Source organism: Pteropus vampyrus, unplaced genomic scaffold (assembly GCF_000151845.1).
Source record: "Pteropus vampyrus isolate Shadow unplaced genomic scaffold, Pvam_2.0 Scaffold29, whole genome shotgun sequence".
NCBI classification, from domain to species: Eukaryota; Metazoa; Chordata; class Mammalia; order Chiroptera; family Pteropodidae; genus Pteropus; species Pteropus vampyrus.
The window spans coordinates 6,908,710-6,928,833 of record NW_011888810.1 but is presented as its reverse complement, the minus strand read 5'-3'; the positions used below and the strand labels follow the sequence as shown (position 1 = coordinate 6,928,833).

The window sequence follows — 20,124 nt, the reverse complement described above, 5'->3', positions numbered from 1 at the left end:
TACTCTGGGCTCCTAAAACCTCCACTCTGAGCACTTACAGGACTGCATCTGGCCTCTGCCCACCCCACGGGCTGGCACACGGGCTGGCACACACAGGCATTCACTGCCACGGGTGCTGCTCTGTGCTTCCTCCCTGCAAGGAGCCAGCACAAAGACAGGGCTAGTCCAGAACTTGCTGTCATGGTCCTAACCAACAGGGGAACTGGGTCCTTCTGGTGAAAAGTCCTCATGTGAAGCAAAATAGAGGAATCAAGACATATCCAGGGGCTGCACTCAGGGAGCCACAGATAGACACCGTTAATAAAGCATTTTTTTAATCATTTATTAAATCCTTATAGTTTTCAGGTAGAGGCAGGGGGGTATACTTTTCCAGAGTAGTTTCACATACACAGAAGTTTGGAAACACTATAGCTCGTGGGAGAGGTTGCCAGAGGGCCCACTAGCCAGAGACCTGTGTGTTCTGTGGGGGCTTGAGAGATACTCTCTCATGCTAAGGGGGGGCAGTTACCAGAAACTGTCCCCTCCTGCCTCCTGCTAGGGAGAGGCTGACTGTGGTGGGGCAGAGTCTGTCTCCGGGCCTCCTATAAGCTCTTCTTCTAAGGCTTTGCATTTTCCTAGCGCAGGCTGGGCAGGAGGACGAGGGTTTTGGGGATACAAAAGACCCTGGTCCACTCAAAGAAAGGGCCACATCTTTGGATGAGAGTGGCCCTCTCAGTCAGCACCATCCCCTCTCCACCCAAAACCACTGAGGCAGCCCAGCATCCCCCACCCAGACTCAGCCAGACTCCTTGGTCCTCTTCAGGAATAGGAGGCCACAGGGCTTCTCGTCAGATAGTTTGGAAGCACACATCCACTCCCCACTACTCCCACGTACAAAATACCCACATGCAAAAAGGCACACACGTAGACATCTGCATGGAGACACACACCATTCACTGAATTCAACACACACACACAACAAGGTCATGCTCAAACACAACCACCTCAAGTACACATGCCTGCCCTATTTACATAAAAAAACGGGGTCAGCAGGGACAAGGGAGACACTAAGGAGGGGTACATGCCATGCCTTTTCCTACCTTCCTCTTCCACTTGTGAAATACCATGTCCTGCAAAGTTCAGATCCAATGCCATTTCCCCCATGAAGGCCTCCCTGATTTCCCACAGGACTACTGAGTCCTCCCCACTGTGCCATCCCCTGACTCTCTCTCCTCCATCTGATCTTTGCCACATTCTGTCTCCTCCCATTACAACTCCCTTAAAGGATAGCTAGTGTGTACCCTTTGCACTTTATTTTTTGCCCCTTCCTTTAGACTCCCGCCTGGAATGGAGGCTGAAGTTGTAACTACCATCTTGGACCACTGGTGAAGTCCACACCTTAGGAAGGACAAAGTTACAAACTGGAAGGACTGGGTCCCTCAGGATTTTGTAGGGCAGAAATGCCATGCCAGCCTGGACTGCCTGTCTCCAGATTTTCACATGAGAGAAATAAATTTTATTTTGTTTAAGCCAATTATTTCAGGTCTCTGTTACTTGCAGATAAACTCAATTTTAGCTGATACACTGGGAATTATTTCTGGATTCTTTTCCACCTCTCCCTGCATCTAATCATCAAACACTTTTGATTCTACTTCCTTCACATGTCTCACATGTGTAACCTTTGCTCTGTCACTGCTACTTCCACCTGAACTCCTACCATCGGAATTTCTTGCCTGGATTACTGCGTCAGCCTTCTTTCTACCTAGTCTCCCTACCTTTGGACTTTGTCCTTTCCAATCCACCCTTCTGACCAGTAACTGAAATTAGCTCTCTTATGAAAAAGTTAAATATGTGCATTACAGAGATCAATATAACAAATACTCACACCAAGGATGGTGACAAGTGTTAATACTATCAGTAATTTTTGTTGCTTTAAATCATCCATTTTGTGGTAATTTGTAGCAAATTTGTATGGCAACTGTAGGCAAGGAATACATTGGTAAAATGGAAAGTTGTGGCCTGTGGTTTGAAACATAGAATGAGATCTAAGAGAGAATAGATAAGTGTGAGACAGTTAATTGGGGCTGGACTTAGTCATTCTGACAGTGTGATAACAGAGGATAAATTAAATCTGCAAGGGACACAGTGCTATTTGGGTTTTAGAGAAGAGTGTCAGAGAAACAGCCTTTGTTTAAAGTGAACTTGTTTGAATTATTTAACTTCTGGAATCTCAAATTCATTCACTTTTTCCTTTAAAAATGATTAATTCCCTTCGACACAACTGCGCAATGCAGGTTTGTCATTAATAACCACTATTATTTTGTGCTTACTAAGCCAGCTCGTTTTTAGGCATAATCGGCTAACCTCACTTAATCCCCGCAAATGCCCCACGAGATAGGCATGTTATCTTCTCCACAACAGAGATGAAGAAAACAATGCAGGAAGGTGAGATTTGCACTTAAGGAAACATCTGGCTGAAGATTTTACGGTGGGCCACCCTGGTTACTAGCTGTACAGCGTTAGAAAAATTACTTCACCTACATCAGCCTACATTTATTCATCTTTCAAAACAGCTGCTACCTCTTCGGTCCGGCCTGTCGTGATTAAATGAATGAGGAGTGCCAAGCTCCACAAAGCGGATAAGCGGTGTCGTCACCATTTTCCCGACCACGTGGCGCCGGCGGTGCAGGCTCGGGGGCGGGCCGACCCACCGCTCCACTGCGACCTAGCCGCTGGCTCCGGCCGCCAGGGTCCGCTGTGACCCGGCTCGGGCCTGGCCGCTCTAGCCTCGACCGGGGGAAGTCACTGTCCTTACCTTCAGCAGGAGCCCGCGCTTCGGTGGATGAGCTCGCTCGCCCTCCGCTCCGTCCCGCAGCTACCCACTGCCCGCCTGCCTCCCGCTATGGCCCTGCTGCACTCCAGCCGCATCCTGTCCGGGGTCGCCGCCGCCGCCTTCCACCCAGGCCTCGCGGCTGTGGCTTCCGCCAGAGCCAGGTAAGCAGGGGAGACGGAGCCGGGACCATGGGCCTGCCCAGCCGAGCTGCGGGCGCCCCAGGGCACCGACCACACGCACTTATTCGGCCACCCCCTCGGCTTCCCTGGGGGCTGAGGATTGAACGGCCGCGCCTCGCAGTGACCCTCGGGGTCCTACATCCCTCCCTCCCCCTGCCCACAGGACCGCAGGAGAGGATGCCAACGCGTTCCCCTGGAGTGGGAGTTGTGGCCCTCTACGGCACCCGGACTCCCATTCAAGGGGGGAAGGGTCACGAGACGCAGATTCGGCACCGGTGGGGGGATTCGGGGGCGAGGGGAGAGCTCTCGGGTTGCGGCGCCGGGCAAGGCTCACGCCCATTGGCTGTGGTGCCGGGGCTGCCTCGCCCCCATTGGCTGCCGAGCTGAGGGAAAAGCGTGTGCCACGGGTGTGCCCTTGACAGGCTGCCCTCCTGGGCCGCAGGGCTCACCTGTCGCGGCCTTCCTTGGGCCCGAACGGGCGTGCCAGGCTGGCTGCTGGCTGCCGGCTGTCTGTGTGCTCGGGGGAAGGACGCTCATGGGTGGACGGTTCCCGCGACTCTGGCATTCATGCCTGGCTATCCTCTCTGCATCCGTGACCTTGGCGCACGGCATCCTCCCGCCCGTGGTACCGTAGCCTTAGTCATGGATGGCAAAGGGTCGGGGTGTAGAGCACCTCTTTTTTCTTTTAAGCCCTTAGGAGGTCTGGTTGTAGGCCTTTCTTCCTCTCCATCTCGCTCTGCTCTTTCATTTAGTAAATATTTCATCACCCGAGTTTCAGAGCCAAGCTCTGGACCGATGCTGCGTCCGTGAACAAGGCTGAGAGAGGGACAGGTGTCACTTAAAAAATTACAAGTGTATAATTTCAAACCGTGCGATAAGTGTTGCTGGGAGCGGGGGAGTACGGCGCATTAAACGAATTAGTAATTCCTTCCTAGTGGAGGCCTGAGCCAGGCGATTTAATTACTCAAGAAGCCGACTGGGGACAGTGTCCTTAAGTACTACCTTATCAAGAACCGAGTCTCCAAACCACGACCAGATAGTAGCTCCAAGGAGCAAAGCCTTGACCTCTATTACGTGCCTTGACCTTTCCTTTGAATGTATGCATGACGTCTTCAAGCCAGCAGAATACTTTGTCCTTTTCAAAGTCCCGCACTCCTGGCAGTAGGTTTGCCCTGGCTTTCACACTTTCTTCTCTCCTTTATTTGGTTCCTCCTTGGCTCACTCTCTAGGTGTTGTCTTTAAATCAACCTACCTAGTGGACAAGGATCAGAGAGGGGGTATTATTTATGAAGCAAATTTGGAGGACAGAGAGGGGTGCCTAAAAGTATGGGCAGGAGTGCTGCTTTGGCAGCACATGTACTAAAATTGGAATGGTACAGAGAATATTAGAATGGCCGCTGCCTAAGGATAACATGCAAATTCGTGAAGCATTCCATAGTTTTATTGGTAGTTACCACATTGTCGTGGGGGTGTAAAGTACATCATAGAGAATGTAATCAATAATATTGTAATAACTATGTATAGTGCCAGGTGAGTACTAGACTAATCAGGGATCACTTCACAAATTATATAAATGTCTAACCACTATGCCATGCACCTGAAACTAAAATAAAATAATATTGAATGTCAACTGTAATTGAAAAATAAAAACTAAAATAAAATTATGGGCAAAAGAAAGTCGGTTTCATCATTGTAGCCATCTTAAAGTAATCTTGTTCTGTGGGTTTGGCTGGGTGGCCTTCAGCTCTACTTAGAGTGCTTGGTGAAAATTCCTATGGGTGTGACCTATGGGTGTGACCTTTTAGTCGTTCTGTCAGTTCAAGAGCCTGACTCATTTTTCTTTTCAGTCTTTTCCTCTTAGAATGTAAATTCCATGACAGCAGAGACTGTATCTACTTTGTTCACAGTTATATCTCAACAGTTAGAACAGTGCCTTCATGTCCTTCAAATCAAATATTTTTAAAGTTTGATTTTTTTTTTAATGCAATAGAAACAAATATGCTATTTTAATATTATATCTGAGAGCAAAGTCCAAACCTATAGGGGAACCACAGTTGCAAAATGTATACCAAAAATATAGCCTTAAATATTTGAGTACTGGCAGTTGAGGTGTTGTTTAGATTTAAACATGATACATGACTGGGCAATAGAACTGGACTCCATATCTGGCTATGACTGTTAGCTGTTCAGACAGTAAGGAAGTGAGAACTTTTACTCCTGCCACTGTGGAAGTGATCTTTACCTAAAGCCAAATGTTAAAAGTGGAAAACATTGAAAATAAACTCAACTAATTGAAGTTTCTTTTTTAAAATAATAAAGCCTATTCTAATACAGTAAAGCCCTAGCAGTTGGTATTCTGACAAACTGAAGATTTATCCTATGAAGTACTTAATTTTCATACGTGGGTCATTTAAATGGAAGTCTCTAAGTTCAAGTATTTCGTTTAGGCGCATCTATAAAACAGCAGTAAACATTTAATGTGTTTTCATTGACCAGTGCTGTAAAAGCATAGTGACATTAAATCAGACAAAGTCATAGGTCAGTAAAAAAAGAAAAATATGCTGATATAATTTGATTTACAATGATCTGTTCTTAATTTTTAAATTCTGATTATTTAATTTTTGGTGAAATAACCGAAGGAGTATCATGAGACCCTTTAGAAAGGCAGTGTGCAGTAGTGGTACAATACCAGTAGTTAGAACACCAAAATTGTCGTTTTTTTTTTAATTTTTCAATTAACATTTAATATTAGTTTCAGATGTACAGCATAGTGGTTAGACATTTATAGAACTATGACATGATCCCAATAGGTCTAGTACCCACCTGGCACCAGATGTAGTTATTGCAATATTATTGTAGTATTGTGTTTGCTGTTTTTAGCTCTGTGATCATGAGCAAGTTAATTAACTTCTCTTATAAAATAAGAATGTGAGGAAAAACATTTTAAAAACTCTAAAGTACTATGTAGGCTATGGGGGAAACTAGAAAGCATTTGAATTAAAATGCTTATCTGAGTACTTTGTACTTAACATCTTTTGGTTTGGCTGGTCAATGGCTGAAGATTTGCACTGTGTCCAAAGTGCACTGGTAGGAATCAATAAGGCCAATAAGGCCATAGGTTGTCCTCGTCATCTTTGCCCCTAGAGCATTCTTTGATCCATCTAGTAGTATCTCTTTAAAAACCTGAGTTCCTACAGTATGGACAGAGCCTTAACTCTTTAAGGAATGAAATAATGAGGAGCGTAGAGGACCTGAGCATGAGTACTGATGTAGGAATAACCAAATTGAGTATCCCTGCTCCAATATTCAGATTTTTGAGATTCAGTATTTTCAAATTGCTTTTAGAATTCTTCTTGAAATCATATCTCTGCCAGAAAACTCAAGGCTGTTGTTTCTGGGAGACTTTCTGTGCTGGATAAAATTTTTAAAGAACGTGACAAATAAGTGCTTTTCACACCATTTAACAATGGTGCCTTTTCTCCTTGTGATTAGAGGCAGCAGCTCTGTCATCATTGATTGAAGACCTTGGAGACAGAACCATTCTTTAAAAAAATGAAAATTGCTTACTAGAATCTCTAATATGACCTTGACATTCAAAGTATTTCTTTCACTCATCACTTAATGACAGTGATGTAGATAGGCAGGTGGCTACATGTTTTCAGGGTCTGAATTGTGGGTTGCTTTAAAGTATCTGTTTCTTACTATTGCTTAGATACTGAAGCAACCAGGCGGCCTAGAACAACAAAGAAAATGGGAGCGATTTTGAGTTCTGACTAGAACAGTTGAGAAGGAGGAATGATAATATCTCCTGAGACTCTACAAAAAAAAAAAACTTAGTAGTAACAATTGAAAAGCAGGAAAGACCTGCATTTGGTCATAAAACCTTATGACCATATACTCCTTGAATTCTCTACATACTTGCCTCAACAGGCTTCATACTTGGTGGCATGGTGGTTATAAATAAAAGTGTAGTGTGGTAATATAGTAACAGTGATACCAGCTATCAGTGCTCATTCTGTACCAGGCTCTGTTCTGTCTTATATTTAATAACTCCTTTCATCCTTATAACAACCCTGTGAGATAGGTACTGTTGTGGCCTCATTTCACAGATAGACTCTAAAAATGCAAAAACATTCATGTCATTCCCCTTACCTGATCACCAAACCCCCCCACCCCCACCCCGCCAAAGAAAAGAAAAAAACTTTAATGATTCTACATATTTTCACTACATCCAAGGTGGGGCCCAGGAAAACTTTTTTTTTTTTTTTTTTAAGGCGAGGCATCTCTCGATTGGCCTCACAGATTGCAAGGACCTTGTCAGTTTACAATCTCTTATTTTTTATTTTTTACACCTACAGCACCTGGTCTTCCTAGGTGGTCTCCCCAGGAAAACTATTTTTAATAAGCTCTCCAAGTTTGGGAACAGGATAAAAATCTAAGCCCCTTGGTTGGGGAGGGGTGTCACATCATCCTCTTGCACTGGCCTTTTCTAACTTCTCTAGTCTCATCTTTTGCCACTCGCAGCTTCTCACTGCCAAATTACTTGAAATATTCTTTGCCTGGGAATTCAGATCAGGTTTGGACTGCCTACACATGTACCCCGTCCTCCTCAAGGTGATTCAGTTACCTACCCCACTCTACCATGCTTCCCATAGCATTTGTATTGAAATTACTGGTCTCCACTCTTCTGCAAGGTGCTTTGAAGTCTTATGCCTTGTTGGATTATTAGTATCTATTGCTATACCTTGTATGTAGTAAACATGCAAACATTTGTTTAAAGGGATTTGTGCCAGATCCAAGATGTCTCTGGCCATGGAAATCTTGCTCCTGTAACTGATGTCTTGTATTTCCCATTTCAGCTCCTGGTGGGCCCATGTGGAGATGGGGCCCCCAGATCCCATCCTGGGAGTCTCAGAAGCCTATAAGAGAGACACCAACAGCAAAAAGATGAATCTGGGAGTTGGTGCCTACCGGGATGATAATGGAAAGCCTTATGTGCTCCCTAGTATCCGGAAGGTAAGCTTGCCATCCATCTCCTCCCTGACTGGGATGAATAAACTGCAGAGAGTGGCAGAAAGACTGCTGGACCGGGGGAGTCAGGAGACCTGGGTTCTGGTTCTGATACTAACTGCTTGAAACACTTAGGTTGTCTGGGCTGTAAAATTGAGAGGTTGGAACTACCTGTTCTTTTTCAAGATTGAACTTCTGTGATTATAAAATAGGCATAATGTCATGTTTACTCCTGAGAGTGCACCGAAGGACCAAGAATGTAAACATTCTCTCTTGATGATAGAAATAGCCCTTCATGGATGAGAGTTACTCTTGTTATTTTCCGTTTCTCTCATTTCGATTGCCTTAATAAAGGCCTCCTACGCTAGCATGCTCTGTCCTTTCTTATCGAACGATAGAATGATTTTCTTTACTTTTGTTATATATTAATAGTCTTTATATTGGTTATCATTATAAATAGTATAACTGATCCCCTTAGAACAATTTTTTTGAAGAAAATGTCTTCCTTTCTGCACCTCCTATAATGAAATGTGACTGGTGCTGCTTCATCACTTCCAAAAGTGAGATGGTGATGTGTCCTTGCTCCATCCTGCAGAACTAGGCCCCACAAGTAGCAGCTACAGAAGAATACTTTGGGTAAAGAACTCTAATCATTTGAGCTGTACGATGTGCAACATACTTGCTGAGGCCTTTATGAGCTCCAGCAGCTAGAGTGTGGGCTAAACCACTGAAAGAATTTCTGAATGTATGAAGTGCACATTAGGTGTCATCTTTATAATTCTGAGTAGCAAAAAAGACTCAAGAAACAAGGGTTTGCTTTTCCTCTGAGTAAGTTAAAGTATTCAGCAAGTGTTAACTTGTTGCAAACTGGAACACCACCACACACGTTTGTACATTACCTCATCGGCTCTTCACCTTAACTATATGAGGTGTAGAAACAGTTGTCCTCCTATTCAACAGGTGAGGAAACTGAGACCCAAGAAAGTTAATAATTAGCCCGGGGTCAGCCAGGCCTCTGACTCCATGGATATATGTGGCTATTACTATTAACCCTTTGAAGTTCTTAGACTGGCATATACTGTGCAATGACTTTATGTATTTAGTTTGATTTTATCATCTTGTATCTATTTTAAGTGTTGCTCTTAAAGCTTGTTCTTGTGCCTTCCAAGAATGTCATTTTATGTTAAATGGTAACCAGGAGAACACGGTATACCCATTCACATAAAACCTAACTTTAAAAAAAAAAAAGAAGAAAAAATATTTAAATATTTCTGTTCTGCAATATAATGTATAAAGTATTCTATTTATCCTTCTTCTTGGGCAATATCTCCAAATAAAAAGAAGGCTTTACCTCCAAAATTTAACTTATGAAACATTAAATATTAATCAAGGTTAATTCCAGGTAAGGAAAAGAAGCTAAACGAATGCATTTTCTCTTGTCTAGGCAGAGGCCCAGATTGCTGCCAAAAATTTGGACAAAGAATACCTGCCCATTGGGGGACTTGCTGAATTTTGTAAGGCATCTGCAGAGCTAGCCCTGGGTGAGAACAGTGAAGTACTGAAAAGTGGCCGGGTAAGCGGAGCAGACTCTCATACAGGATCTGTTTTTAAATTTAATAGTTTAAACAAATTGGAAATAATTTAAACAATTTTAAACAAATAAGAAAAGATACACCATTTTGTGTGTGATGATTGTTTGAGGTGGCCACACTCTTGCTAATATCCCTTCCTTAGATAGTAAGTTGGCACTAGTTAAATAAAACATTTTCTATAACACCAAAATTCCAAAAATGTAGTGGTAATTTGATAGATTTTCTGTTAGTGTCCATGTGCTTATGTTCATTTTATATTAAATATGCTTTAGAAATGCCAAACTATGCCTAGTTTTAGGCCTTTAACTCCCATCCTCATGTCCTAAGCTTCCAGCTTAGATGGAGGAAGCAGGCAGGCAACACAGCCACAGGCAAACTGCTGGGGCTGGACCAGTCTGGCACCCCTCTGCTTCTTCTTCACTGCCAGTTGGGACACTGAAAGAGAGCAGACCATGCTCCCTCCTGCTGCCTGCCTCCTCTCTAAGCGTGAGGGGAAGCACAAGTGTCTCTTAGTTGTCTCCTCCTTCCCACTCCCTGGGGGGCCCTCTTATTGTGGACGAAAGATGGCCCTAAAGATCACTGGACATAAAGGTTTTTTGCAAACAGATTTCTGTATGCACCCACAGAGTACATGCAGGCCCACCCGCATTTGTAGTAGAAGCCTGGCATCGTGCAGGTGGGATGCAGCCAGGCCACCTGAACCCTAACCTGACCCGTGGGCTCCTGTGCATTATAGTTTACTTTCTTCTGAAACAAATGTTTTTTAATAGATATAATTATACGTTAAATATTTGTTTTTCTGTGTAAGTCTGCGGGAAAACACACAAAGTAACAAAACTAAGCCAACATTTCTCCCCCATCCCTCCAAGACGAGAATAAATATTTTATTCACAAAACTGGTCTAAGTCTACAGGTTAGTTCATTAACTCAGAGAAAAGCATACAGCCTCAGAGAAAAAGCCTCAACCTGATGGCGATGCAGTAATGGTCATAAGTCATGGATGGAATATGGTTTGATTGATATCCATACAATCAACCACCTGTTAACCCCACATGAAAATGTCTTTATTTTTCTATAATTTTTACTTAGTCTGTGTACATCTAGTCAGTTGTAAACTAAATATGAGACTGGCCTATCTTTAAATAATATCAGCTTGTCTTATATAAATTGCTACGCCTTTGTGCATTATTAGTATTATCAGATCTACAGTTAGATTTTTATTTCTATCAGGCCAAAGTTGACAGAGACAAACTTTGTTTAGTAAAAAGTTTGTTAGTTGGATTCCCCTCATCTAATCCAGTGTCTCCCAGTCAAGAAAATAAATTTAATAAATTTATGTTTTGTAGAGTCTTGTACTTTGGTGGTGCCTTTAAAAAATAAAAACAAACAAACTTTTGTGGCTTCTTCATCCCTAAAGTTGACCAATTTAGAGAAACAGATTCACCACAGGCATCTATCTCCATTACTCAAAAGATGAATATTTTCAGATTCTGAAAACTTATAAAGGGGACCTCTTAGATAACATTTAAAATGTAGTAATGTGATTCTAATGTATTTGTTGAGTTGCTTTTCAAGAAACTGATGTTCAGAGAGGTTCAGAGAGTAATTCAATTTTGTATAATTCTAGAATAATGTTTTAATGTAGTAATTGTTCTCGGTGTCTTTTTCCTCTGCATAAATCACTCCTTTTTCATGGTGGGCGGGGGGGACATTTTATGTCTTGAAAGTTTCTCATGTAACACTAATAACAGGCCATAAGGAATTAGCTTCTGCCTCAGCAAAGTGGTTGGAAACTGCAGAAACAGCTCTTTTGAGAATCCACCGGGAGAGTCGAGTCAGTCTGTCTCTTAGCACATGGGGGGATGAAACAGTAGGGCTGTTCTCTCCTTTCCAAATATTCATTGAGAACATTATCCTCGGTTTCTGAAGAAGGAAGCATACTGACAGTACAGGGCTGTGCCTCTCTGTGTGCTTGACCTCTGTTTCGTTAAGTTGTGAGCCTATAGCAAGTGTTGCACCTCCCTGACCACTGTGTCTCCTTCAGTATGTCACCGTGCAGACCATTTCTGGAACTGGGGCCTTAAGGATCGGAGCCAGTTTTCTGGTGAGTCTGGAAATTCCTTCGGCAAGGAGCTGTAAGTTGAGGATGATAGTGCTTCCTATAGTGTCGTGTGTGTGTTTACTGACTTGGAAGTAGATTTTCTCTTTCCATGGAGTCAGAGATTTTTTTGTTCTGTGATAAATGGATTCAAGTGGATAAAAATGAAAGTACTTAGAAGAAATTACAAAGAAGATATTATTATAAATACTATTATAATAATAATGTAATTTATTGAGTACATACTGTTATTAGGAGCTTTTATATTTTAACTTGTTTTAATCTTTATGAAGAAGGTTCAGTTAATGTCATTTTACAAATGAAGAAAATGAGCCCCAGATATGCCCTCAGCTACACAGCCAGTATAACTGTCAGAGCCTGGATTCCAACCCAGGCAGTCTCTCCGCTTGGTCAGTGTTGTCTCTCAATCACAGAAGCTGAGTTTCAGTAGAGAAAATGTCTTATCAGTAAAATACATCAACTTTTTTTGCCTTTCCTTTCATCATTTTTCATTCTCTTTCATTCCATCTCTTAGCAAAGATTTTTCAAGTTCAGCAGAGATGTCTTTCTGCCCAAACCATCCTGGGGAAATCACACACCCATCTTCAGGGACGCCAGCATGCAGCTACAGGGTTATCGATACTATGACCCCAAGACGTGTGGCTTTGACTTCACAGGTGCTGTGGAGGACATTTCAGTAAGTGTGGCTTTCAGGGCAGGAGAGGTGAACAAGCAAGAAGTAAACCTGAGGAGATGGGAGGTCCACCAGCTGAGTCTCGATACCTGACTTAAAATACTGGGGATTAGCTAAGGCCCAGACCGCAGGTTATTTTTGTGACTTGCCGAGTAGCGGTGACCCCCTGGCATGTCAGGTCAATTATCTCCTTTAAAAGCTGCAAAGTAACCTCTTGGTTGTTTGTCTTTTTAGAAAATTCCACAGCAAAGTGTTCTTCTTCTGCACGCCTGTGCCCACAATCCCACAGGGGTGGACCCTCGCCCCGAACAGTGGAAGGAGATAGCAGCAGTGGCAAAGGTGAGGAAGGTGAACTGACTGGAGACAGTCGTGTGTATAGTAACTGGCCTGAGATGCTCAGCCTGGCAGAGTCTTAACAGCGACATGAAATTTCCCATGAAAATGAGCCCACATGAAATTTCCATGCATTAAGTAGTCAGAAAAGAGCTCCTCATTTGTGTGATTAACGGTCCTATAATTGATACCCGAGCAGTTTGGAAATAATTTTTATTCCTCATCCTGAGTGTAGGGAATTCTAATAAAACTTGTCATTGACTGGCCCGTACATAGGCATCCACTGGCCCCAGGCTGTTGGTGCCTACATTTGGCCCTGATCAGTGGTTACTTATTCATCTTTTATCTACTTTTTTGTGTCCCCTCCTATCCTTGCCACTTCTCTCGGCATTACCATTACCATTCATAGGGCCAGCTGGCAGAGAAGGCAGTAGTCAAAATTCCGAGGAAGATATTCCCATTACTTTGTGTCCCCATTTTCATTCCTTCTGGTTTCCCTTTCTTTATACTCTGTCGAATCTAAGCTGCAAACAGAATGAGACAGAAACAGCGTTCAGAGAGCACTTCAGGATGAGATGGCTCTAATGTGGCCGTCCCATGAGCCCTGGGTGTAAGGTGAGCCTGCCAGTTACATTAGCCCAGTAAAGGCTGATGTTGGACCTGTGTCTACTGGACTGGAGTAATTATCCAGACCACGGTGGGCCTTTAGGCTTCCTGTTTGACCAAGCAGCTTTCTGGGCAGATCAAGATTAAGATTCTCTTTTCTTAACATTTCCTTGAGCGACTACATCCACTAAAGTAAATAAAAATATTTTTTGATATCTTAACTCTTAAGGAGAAGAAAACATTTCCACCATCTGGGGAGAAAACTATGTTGACTCAGTCTTTGTGAGGTCTCAATAAGCACAGATAACTGTCTGGGGCATCTTGAGAGGGACTGGCTGAAGCTTTGGTCATCTTTTCTTTTCCTTCGCAGAAAAACAATCTCTTTGCCTTCTTCGACATGGCCTACCAAGGCTTTGCCAGTGGTGACAGTAACAAAGATGCCTGGGCCGTACGCCACTTCATCGAACAAGGCATTAATGTTTGTCTCTGCCAATCCTATGCCAAGAACATGGGCTTATACGGTAAAGTAAAGGGCCTGGCATGATGTGTATTCCAATGAGCTTGATGAAGTACTGGGAGAGGATGCCACAGAGGTGTGGAGTTTGGTGTGCGTGCGCGTGTATGTGCGTGTGTTGTCCGTGTCTCTCCTTACCCAAAGAGGAACGGCAGGTGAAATGAATTTTACTGATCTTAGCCATATCTTCTTTGCTGAATTCCTCCAGCAAAGGAAACTAATGGCTGCTTCTCTAAATACTAAGTGACTGCTCTATGAGCCAAGAAGATGAATACAATAAAAGAGACCTTTGAACACTCTTGAGTACTCAAACTTCCTGTCATACCTGGATTTACCATACGGGTTGTTAAAAACTTTTTATTTATTAACAGTTATTTTCATGGCTCTTCTGATGGAAGAAGATAATATGTAGCAAATTTAAATCAAGTGCCTTAGCATTTTAGATAGAACTAGAAAACAAGATCCGTTTGTCTTTTCAGGTGAGCGTGTGGGAGCCTTCACTATGATCTGCAAGGATGCTGATGAAGCCAAAAGGGTAGAGTCACAGTTGAAGATCTTGATTCGCCCCATGTATTCCAACCCTCCTCTCAATGGAGCCCGAATTGCCGCTACCATTCTAAACAGCCCTGACCTCCGAAAACAATGGTAAAGGCACATTGCCACTCCCCAACCCCCTAACTTTCCCACCACTGAGCCTTCAGAGTTCATTTGTAATTGGCCACTAGTGACATACAGTATCACACAGCTTCCATGTGTGGAAGGGAAAGAAGGATGTGCATTTTGTTAGCACTTTCAAATAAATACATTGGTCTTTCCCAGCAAGAGACAGACATAATTCAAAAATGGCACTTTCTTTCATTCCATCATCTCCAGGTTAAGTAAAACCTGCCTTCTCCTAAATTTAAGTCCATCTTGAAGTTCCTGACATAGGAATACTTTCTTAAAGACATCATATTTTTTGTTTTTATCCTGATAATAGCTAGCATTGAATTGGTATTTCTGCATATTTTGGTTTTTATTATGCACACCATCTAAATCTCTTAGCACCTGAGCTCTAAAGTAGTGTTACTCAGTCTTCTTTATCACAATCCACATAACGCATATATTTTACATGATGATCCTGAACACATATGACCCATACATGTATGTATATATAACTGAAACATTTTCAACACTCAGTACTTAGGTTTCATGTGCCATACTCCACTCTTGTCTAAATGTCAGTCGTATCAATTACATTGAATATATTGCCAGCTAATGGGTCATGGTACAATTTTAAAAACTTTGCTCTAGACCAAGGATTGGCGAACTATGTTCTGCAGATCAAGTCTGCCCCCTATTTTTGTAAATAAAGTTTTATTGGAATGCAACCACATTTATTCTTGATGAATTGTATATGGTGGCTTTTGTGCTATATAACGGCAGAGTTCAGTAGTTGTGACAGAAACCACATGGCCCATAAAATCTAACACTTTTATGATTTGGCCCTTTATAAAGTTTGCCAATCCTTGCTCTGTATAATTTAGAGTTAATAAAAAGCCTGGATGCCCATGGAAGATGTGACTTATTATACAAGAGTTTATCCTGTGTAGCTGGTTAGTTAAGAGAATAGATCTCTAAGCAACATCATAGGTAGAAAAGCTAGATCTGCCATCTGCTATCTGCAAGTCAGAATCAACAGAATACTGCTGTGTTCCAGCTCATCTCCACATCATGTGACAACTGTTTTCTACCTTAAATTAATTGTATAAACATTGATGTAAATAGAGTACAGTTCCAGATAGTTCTTTTCAGTGCAACAGATCCATGCTAGGCTTATAGAAATTGACTACTTTTTAATTTTGTTTCCATTACAAAGTTAATATATAAGTAAATTTCAGAAAGTTTGGGAGAGGGGAAAATTAACCATAACTGTAGTCACTATAACCCAGCTTTTTTTTCTTTTCTTTTTTTTACTATTTTTTTTTTTTTATGCTACAGCACCTGGTCTTTCTAGGTGGTCTCCCATCCAAGTACCAACCAGGCCCAACCCTGCTTAGCTTCCGAGATCAGACATCAGGCTTGTTCAGGGTGGCGTGGCCGTAGACCATGGACCGTGGCTCCACTGGGGCGTGAACCCAGGACCTTCTGCTTGTAAAGCAGACGTGCTAACCGCTACACTATGGAACCACGTCCCCAGCTTTTTTTTTTTTCTTTGCCTAAAATTACTCATAATTGTAATATACTATATACCATACTGTTACATATGTATGTGTAGGTTTGGTTTCATTTTTATCACCTAGAGTTTAGATACTAATCTCTTTTTTTACTTAATATTTTAAGTATTTTTTTATATTTTCACATTCCCTAATAGTTATCAAAACTTAATTTTTTTATTGTGTGCATTTTAATATACATTTGAAGTCTAGTGTAGAAAGGTGACAAAGATACTATGCTAGATGACTAAGATAGCTCTAGCCTTGGGGAGTTACAATCTAGTGAGAAAGATCCACATATGGCATTGATACAATACAGAATGTAATAAATGCTGGCTAACGGAAGGGCCATTGATTTCTAGTGGGGAATTAGGAAGGATGTAATGAAAACAGCATTGGAGCTGAAGAGAAGGTTTCCCCCCCACACCCCGCCCCCCAAAGGAAATAAAGCAGAAGAGAAAAACTGGACAGAGATGTGCATGAGGAAGGCACAGGCTCACAAAGTGCATCATGTTGAGTGTGTTCCGAAAGTCCCAAATGGTTTTTGTGGCAAAAACACTGCATGTGAGGAGAATATAGAAGGCAGCAAAGCTGGGGAAGTAGGAGCAGATCATGAAGCACGTTGATTGATACTGTGAGAAGTCAGAACTTCATTTTATGGACAAAAGAGCATGGGAGAGTTTGCTAAGTTCACCCCAGATCTAGCCGCAGTCATATACTCAGTGCCTTTAGGACCCCAGCCTCAAAAAGAATGGGGCTGGATGGCTGAGACCACAGGAAATTTAAAATCAAATGCCACCCCAGAGGTGCGAGGGGCTCCAGCTCCAGCTAGTAACTGGCCACTAGTGACATACAGTAACTGCACTGCTGGTACCAGTGTTGCCAGCTTCTTATTTTTTTAGAGAGACCATGAATCCACATTTTTATGTGCAAGTGACCAATTTTAAAATGTTTAGCTAGGTCTAATAAAACATGACTAAGACTCTTATCTGACCATTAATTGGCAATTTGTAACCTACGTTCTAACTGTGCATGACATCATTGTAGAGAGAGATTTTGGAAAGTGAACACATTAGAGCAGAGACAAACTGTAAATGATTTTACAGTCATCTAGTTGGTGAGAGCAGACAGGAATTACCCACAGAGTCATAGAAATTAAATGGAAAAGGTAGATTCTGAGGAAGAGGAAAATGTATCTAGAATCTAGCCACCCATGTGTGATCAGAGGACTGCCATCTCCAATTCCCCAGAGAAGTAGCCCTTTCTTCCCAGGGCTGTCTTAACACAGCAGTATTCTGTTGATTCTGACTTTGTCCTGCCTTGTTCCATAGTTGGTTGTTTACAGGTTTCCTCCCAGCCTCCACTGTAAGCTTTCAGAGGCAAGAACCACTTCTCATCCCTCTCTCTCTGTCTCAGCACCTTGGCACATTGTAGGTTCACAGTGCATTGTCTTACTTTTGAAGGCAGGAGTGTTTATTCCATCCATGTTAAAAATAAGGTCATATTTTACTGTTTAATCCACAGCTTTTGCCCCCTACATAAGGGGTAGAGAGCCTTAGCCTTCCTAAGTGTTATCATGATTCATTCATTCACTTTTTTCTAATAACTCAAGTATATTAACTATTTTTGTTGCCTCATCAAAATAGTTTTCTGGTATAAAACAGAATGCTATAAAATAGCTTTCTTCCTGGACCAGCATATAACTCCGTCAAGGACAAAAAGTTACACGCTAGGGGAGTGCTTGAGGAAGGTAAAAAAGCTGTGAGCTGTGGCTTATCTGTCAGGGCTTGGCCAGAACTGAGCTGCATCTCGGGGGTTTTTTGCAGGTTGCAAGAAGTGAAAGGCATGGCTGACCGCATCATCGGCATGCGGACTCAGCTGGTCTCCAACCTCAAGAAGGAGGGGTCCTCCCACAACTGGCAGCACATCACCGACCAGATCGGCATGTTCTGTTTTACAGGACTAAAGCCTGAACAGGTGAGTGGACTCCAGTTTCTCTGTAGGAGACCAATTAATCAGTCCTTGCAAACCAGAGTTCCTCATATGTCACCTGCCTATTCAGGGTTACCCTAAAAACAGTCACTTTGGAGCCCTTTTAGGTAAAGGAAGTATGTAGCATTCATTCTATCTTATTTTTTATTAGTCGTTTACTTGTCTGTATCCTCCATGAGGTTGCAGACTTCCAAAGAGCAGAACTTGTTTTGTGTCGTTTCTGTGACCACTACTGCTTCTCTGCAGAGATACCAGAACAAGCAGGAGCCTAAATGTTAATAAGAGAAATAGCTGTTCCATAGCTGGCTTCTATATCTATTTTTCTACAAATGCTAAATCTAAGGTTTTTTTCACCTGTTCCCACCTCAGAATTCACATCCTACTTTAAAATAGCTTTTTTTTTTTCTTGTTGCACTCTAAGCTAGCACACCAAACTCTGGGACTAGGGTTTAAGTGAGAAAACACAGCCTCTGTGATTTTTCTTTTTTAACACTTGGTGATTGCGCCATGCCAGGGCTGGGGAAGTCTCCTTGACCAGAAAGTGCCTGAGCACTCTTTTTTCTGCAGGTGGAGCGGCTGATCAAGGAGTTCTCCATCTACATGACAAAGGATGGCCGCATCTCTGTGGCAGGGGTCACCTCAGGCAACGTGGGCTACCTTGCCCATGCCATTCACCAGGTCACCAAGTAATTTCCCTGGTGAGACAGAACAGAGACAACCTTCTGGTCAACCTCTGCTGTTGTGAGATTCACAGAGGAAGCAGGAGGGTGGACGGTGGTGAGCGGAATCATTTCTTTCAACCACAGTACTTAAAACTCAGCGTTTGAATGCGTTTCTCAGAAAAGAATGTGTAGAGAAATAGAAGCATCTGTGGCTGGTGTGTGGAACTTTGTGGCTGTAAACCAAACCCTCCCTCATCTTTGTATCTCCAGCTTTTCCGAAAAGAGTTTACATGTACAAGAAAGTCGTAGCCAAAAAATTTTATCAATCACGCCATTGCAATATTTCAGAAGCTTTAATTGAAGCACCTAATGGTGTTGGTCTGGAATGAAAATACCACTTATTAGAGGCTTTGTGAGAAGACCTAGTTCTAACATTGTCAGCCTCCTGTTTGTCCTGTGATTGAGCAACCTTATCAACAGACCACATTACAGAAACCGTGTGTTTTGAAAACCAGCACGTCTATTGCCACTGCAGCAAGTTGGGGGGCGGGGGGAGATGCAATTTCCATTTTTATTTAAGAAAAAGAAAGAAGGCTCTCCTTTTTAGTTCTTGCAGGCATTTTAATGTTCCTCTGTCCTCCCTTATCACTGTTGTTCTTTTTCTCAGGCACTAAGATCTATAACTAGCCTAGATTTTTATCCCTTCTACTGCTGGATTGACCGTCAGCTCCATCCTATAGTATTTACTTATTTGAAGAAAAGAACATGATTTACTGCTCACTCCGTGCCCTCCCCTTTCTCGGTAAAGAATAGCAGAGAATAAGTAACTGCACTTATTTTGCCATCCCCTTCAGTGATTGTCTCCTGCGGGATGTCGCCTCTGCCCAGTTGGACCTAGTACCTTAATTCGGTGCTGTTGAGCAGTCACTCATCTCACGTCACGAGTCGGGCGATATGAGGTAGAACCAGGAAAGAAGTTATTCTGGGATTTGGTCTTAACCTTTGTGTGCTGCCAGCTGGGCTCAGGCTTCACCCTTTGGAAAGATATCCACCATCTGCTCTAATCATGTAGACTTACCGCAGCCTGGTTTCTCTGTTACAATAAAGTTACCGTAGACCCGACCACTGTCTACAATGTTTTCTTTTTTCTTTAATAAGAGGAAAGGGTAGGAATGGCTGTATATCCCGTCCGTCCGTCCGCAGTCATGTCCAGCTGACCATAAGCCATTAGCTGTTCCACATGTAAACTAAAGCCTCATCTTTGTCTTTGCCTTGCCATTCAGCTTGTCCGGTCCAAAGATATTGGAAACGTAGATATAATCCTTTGGTCCTTGGGGGACAAGTGGAGTACCTCAAAGGATCCTGTGGATGTAGGCAGGAAGCAGAGAAGATGGAGGGGCGGCGGCAGCTTCAGATGTCTATAGGAGCCAAGGAGGT

At 42.6% G+C, this 20,124-nt stretch overlaps 1 protein-coding gene, 1 non-coding gene and 1 pseudogene across 2 annotated transcripts; 2 read left to right on the top strand and 1 right to left on the bottom strand.

Annotated features, from left to right (window-relative positions):
• Positions 1–2,727: 2,727 nt before the first annotated feature.
• Positions 2,728–19,809, top strand: GOT2 (glutamic-oxaloacetic transaminase 2). Its single transcript, XM_011356672.2, has 10 exons — positions 2,728–2,973; positions 7,851–8,007; positions 9,446–9,574; positions 11,638–11,697; positions 12,227–12,388; positions 12,620–12,724; positions 13,695–13,845; positions 14,318–14,483; positions 17,860–18,010; positions 18,593–19,809. Exons 1-10 carry the CDS (start codon positions 2,822–2,824, stop codon positions 18,713–18,715), a joined length of 1,356 nt encoding a protein of 451 aa, XP_011354974.1. The 5' UTR covers positions 2,728–2,821; the 3' UTR covers positions 18,716–19,809.
• On the top strand, positions 4,328–4,433 carry LOC111737642. The gene has a single exon (XR_002779498.1). It is a non-coding gene; the product is annotated as a U6 spliceosomal RNA (small nuclear RNA).
• Positions 15,810–15,925, bottom strand: LOC111737634 (annotated as a pseudogene).
• Positions 19,810–20,124: the final 315 nt, after the last annotated feature.

Excerpts from the sequence above, each read along its gene's own strand:
- GOT2 (XM_011356672.2), top strand. The coding sequence starts at position 2,822 with ATGAGCTCGCTCGCCCTCCGCTCCGTCCCGCAGCTACCCACTGCCCGC. Across the intron at positions 9,575-11,637 it reads AAGTACTGAAAAGTGGCCGG|TATGTCACCGTGCAGACCAT; the intron begins GTAAGCGGAGCA and ends TGTCTCCTTCAG. Across the intron at positions 13,846-14,317 it reads CAAGAACATGGGCTTATACG|GTGAGCGTGTGGGAGCCTTC; the intron begins GTAAAGTAAAGG and ends TTGTCTTTTCAG.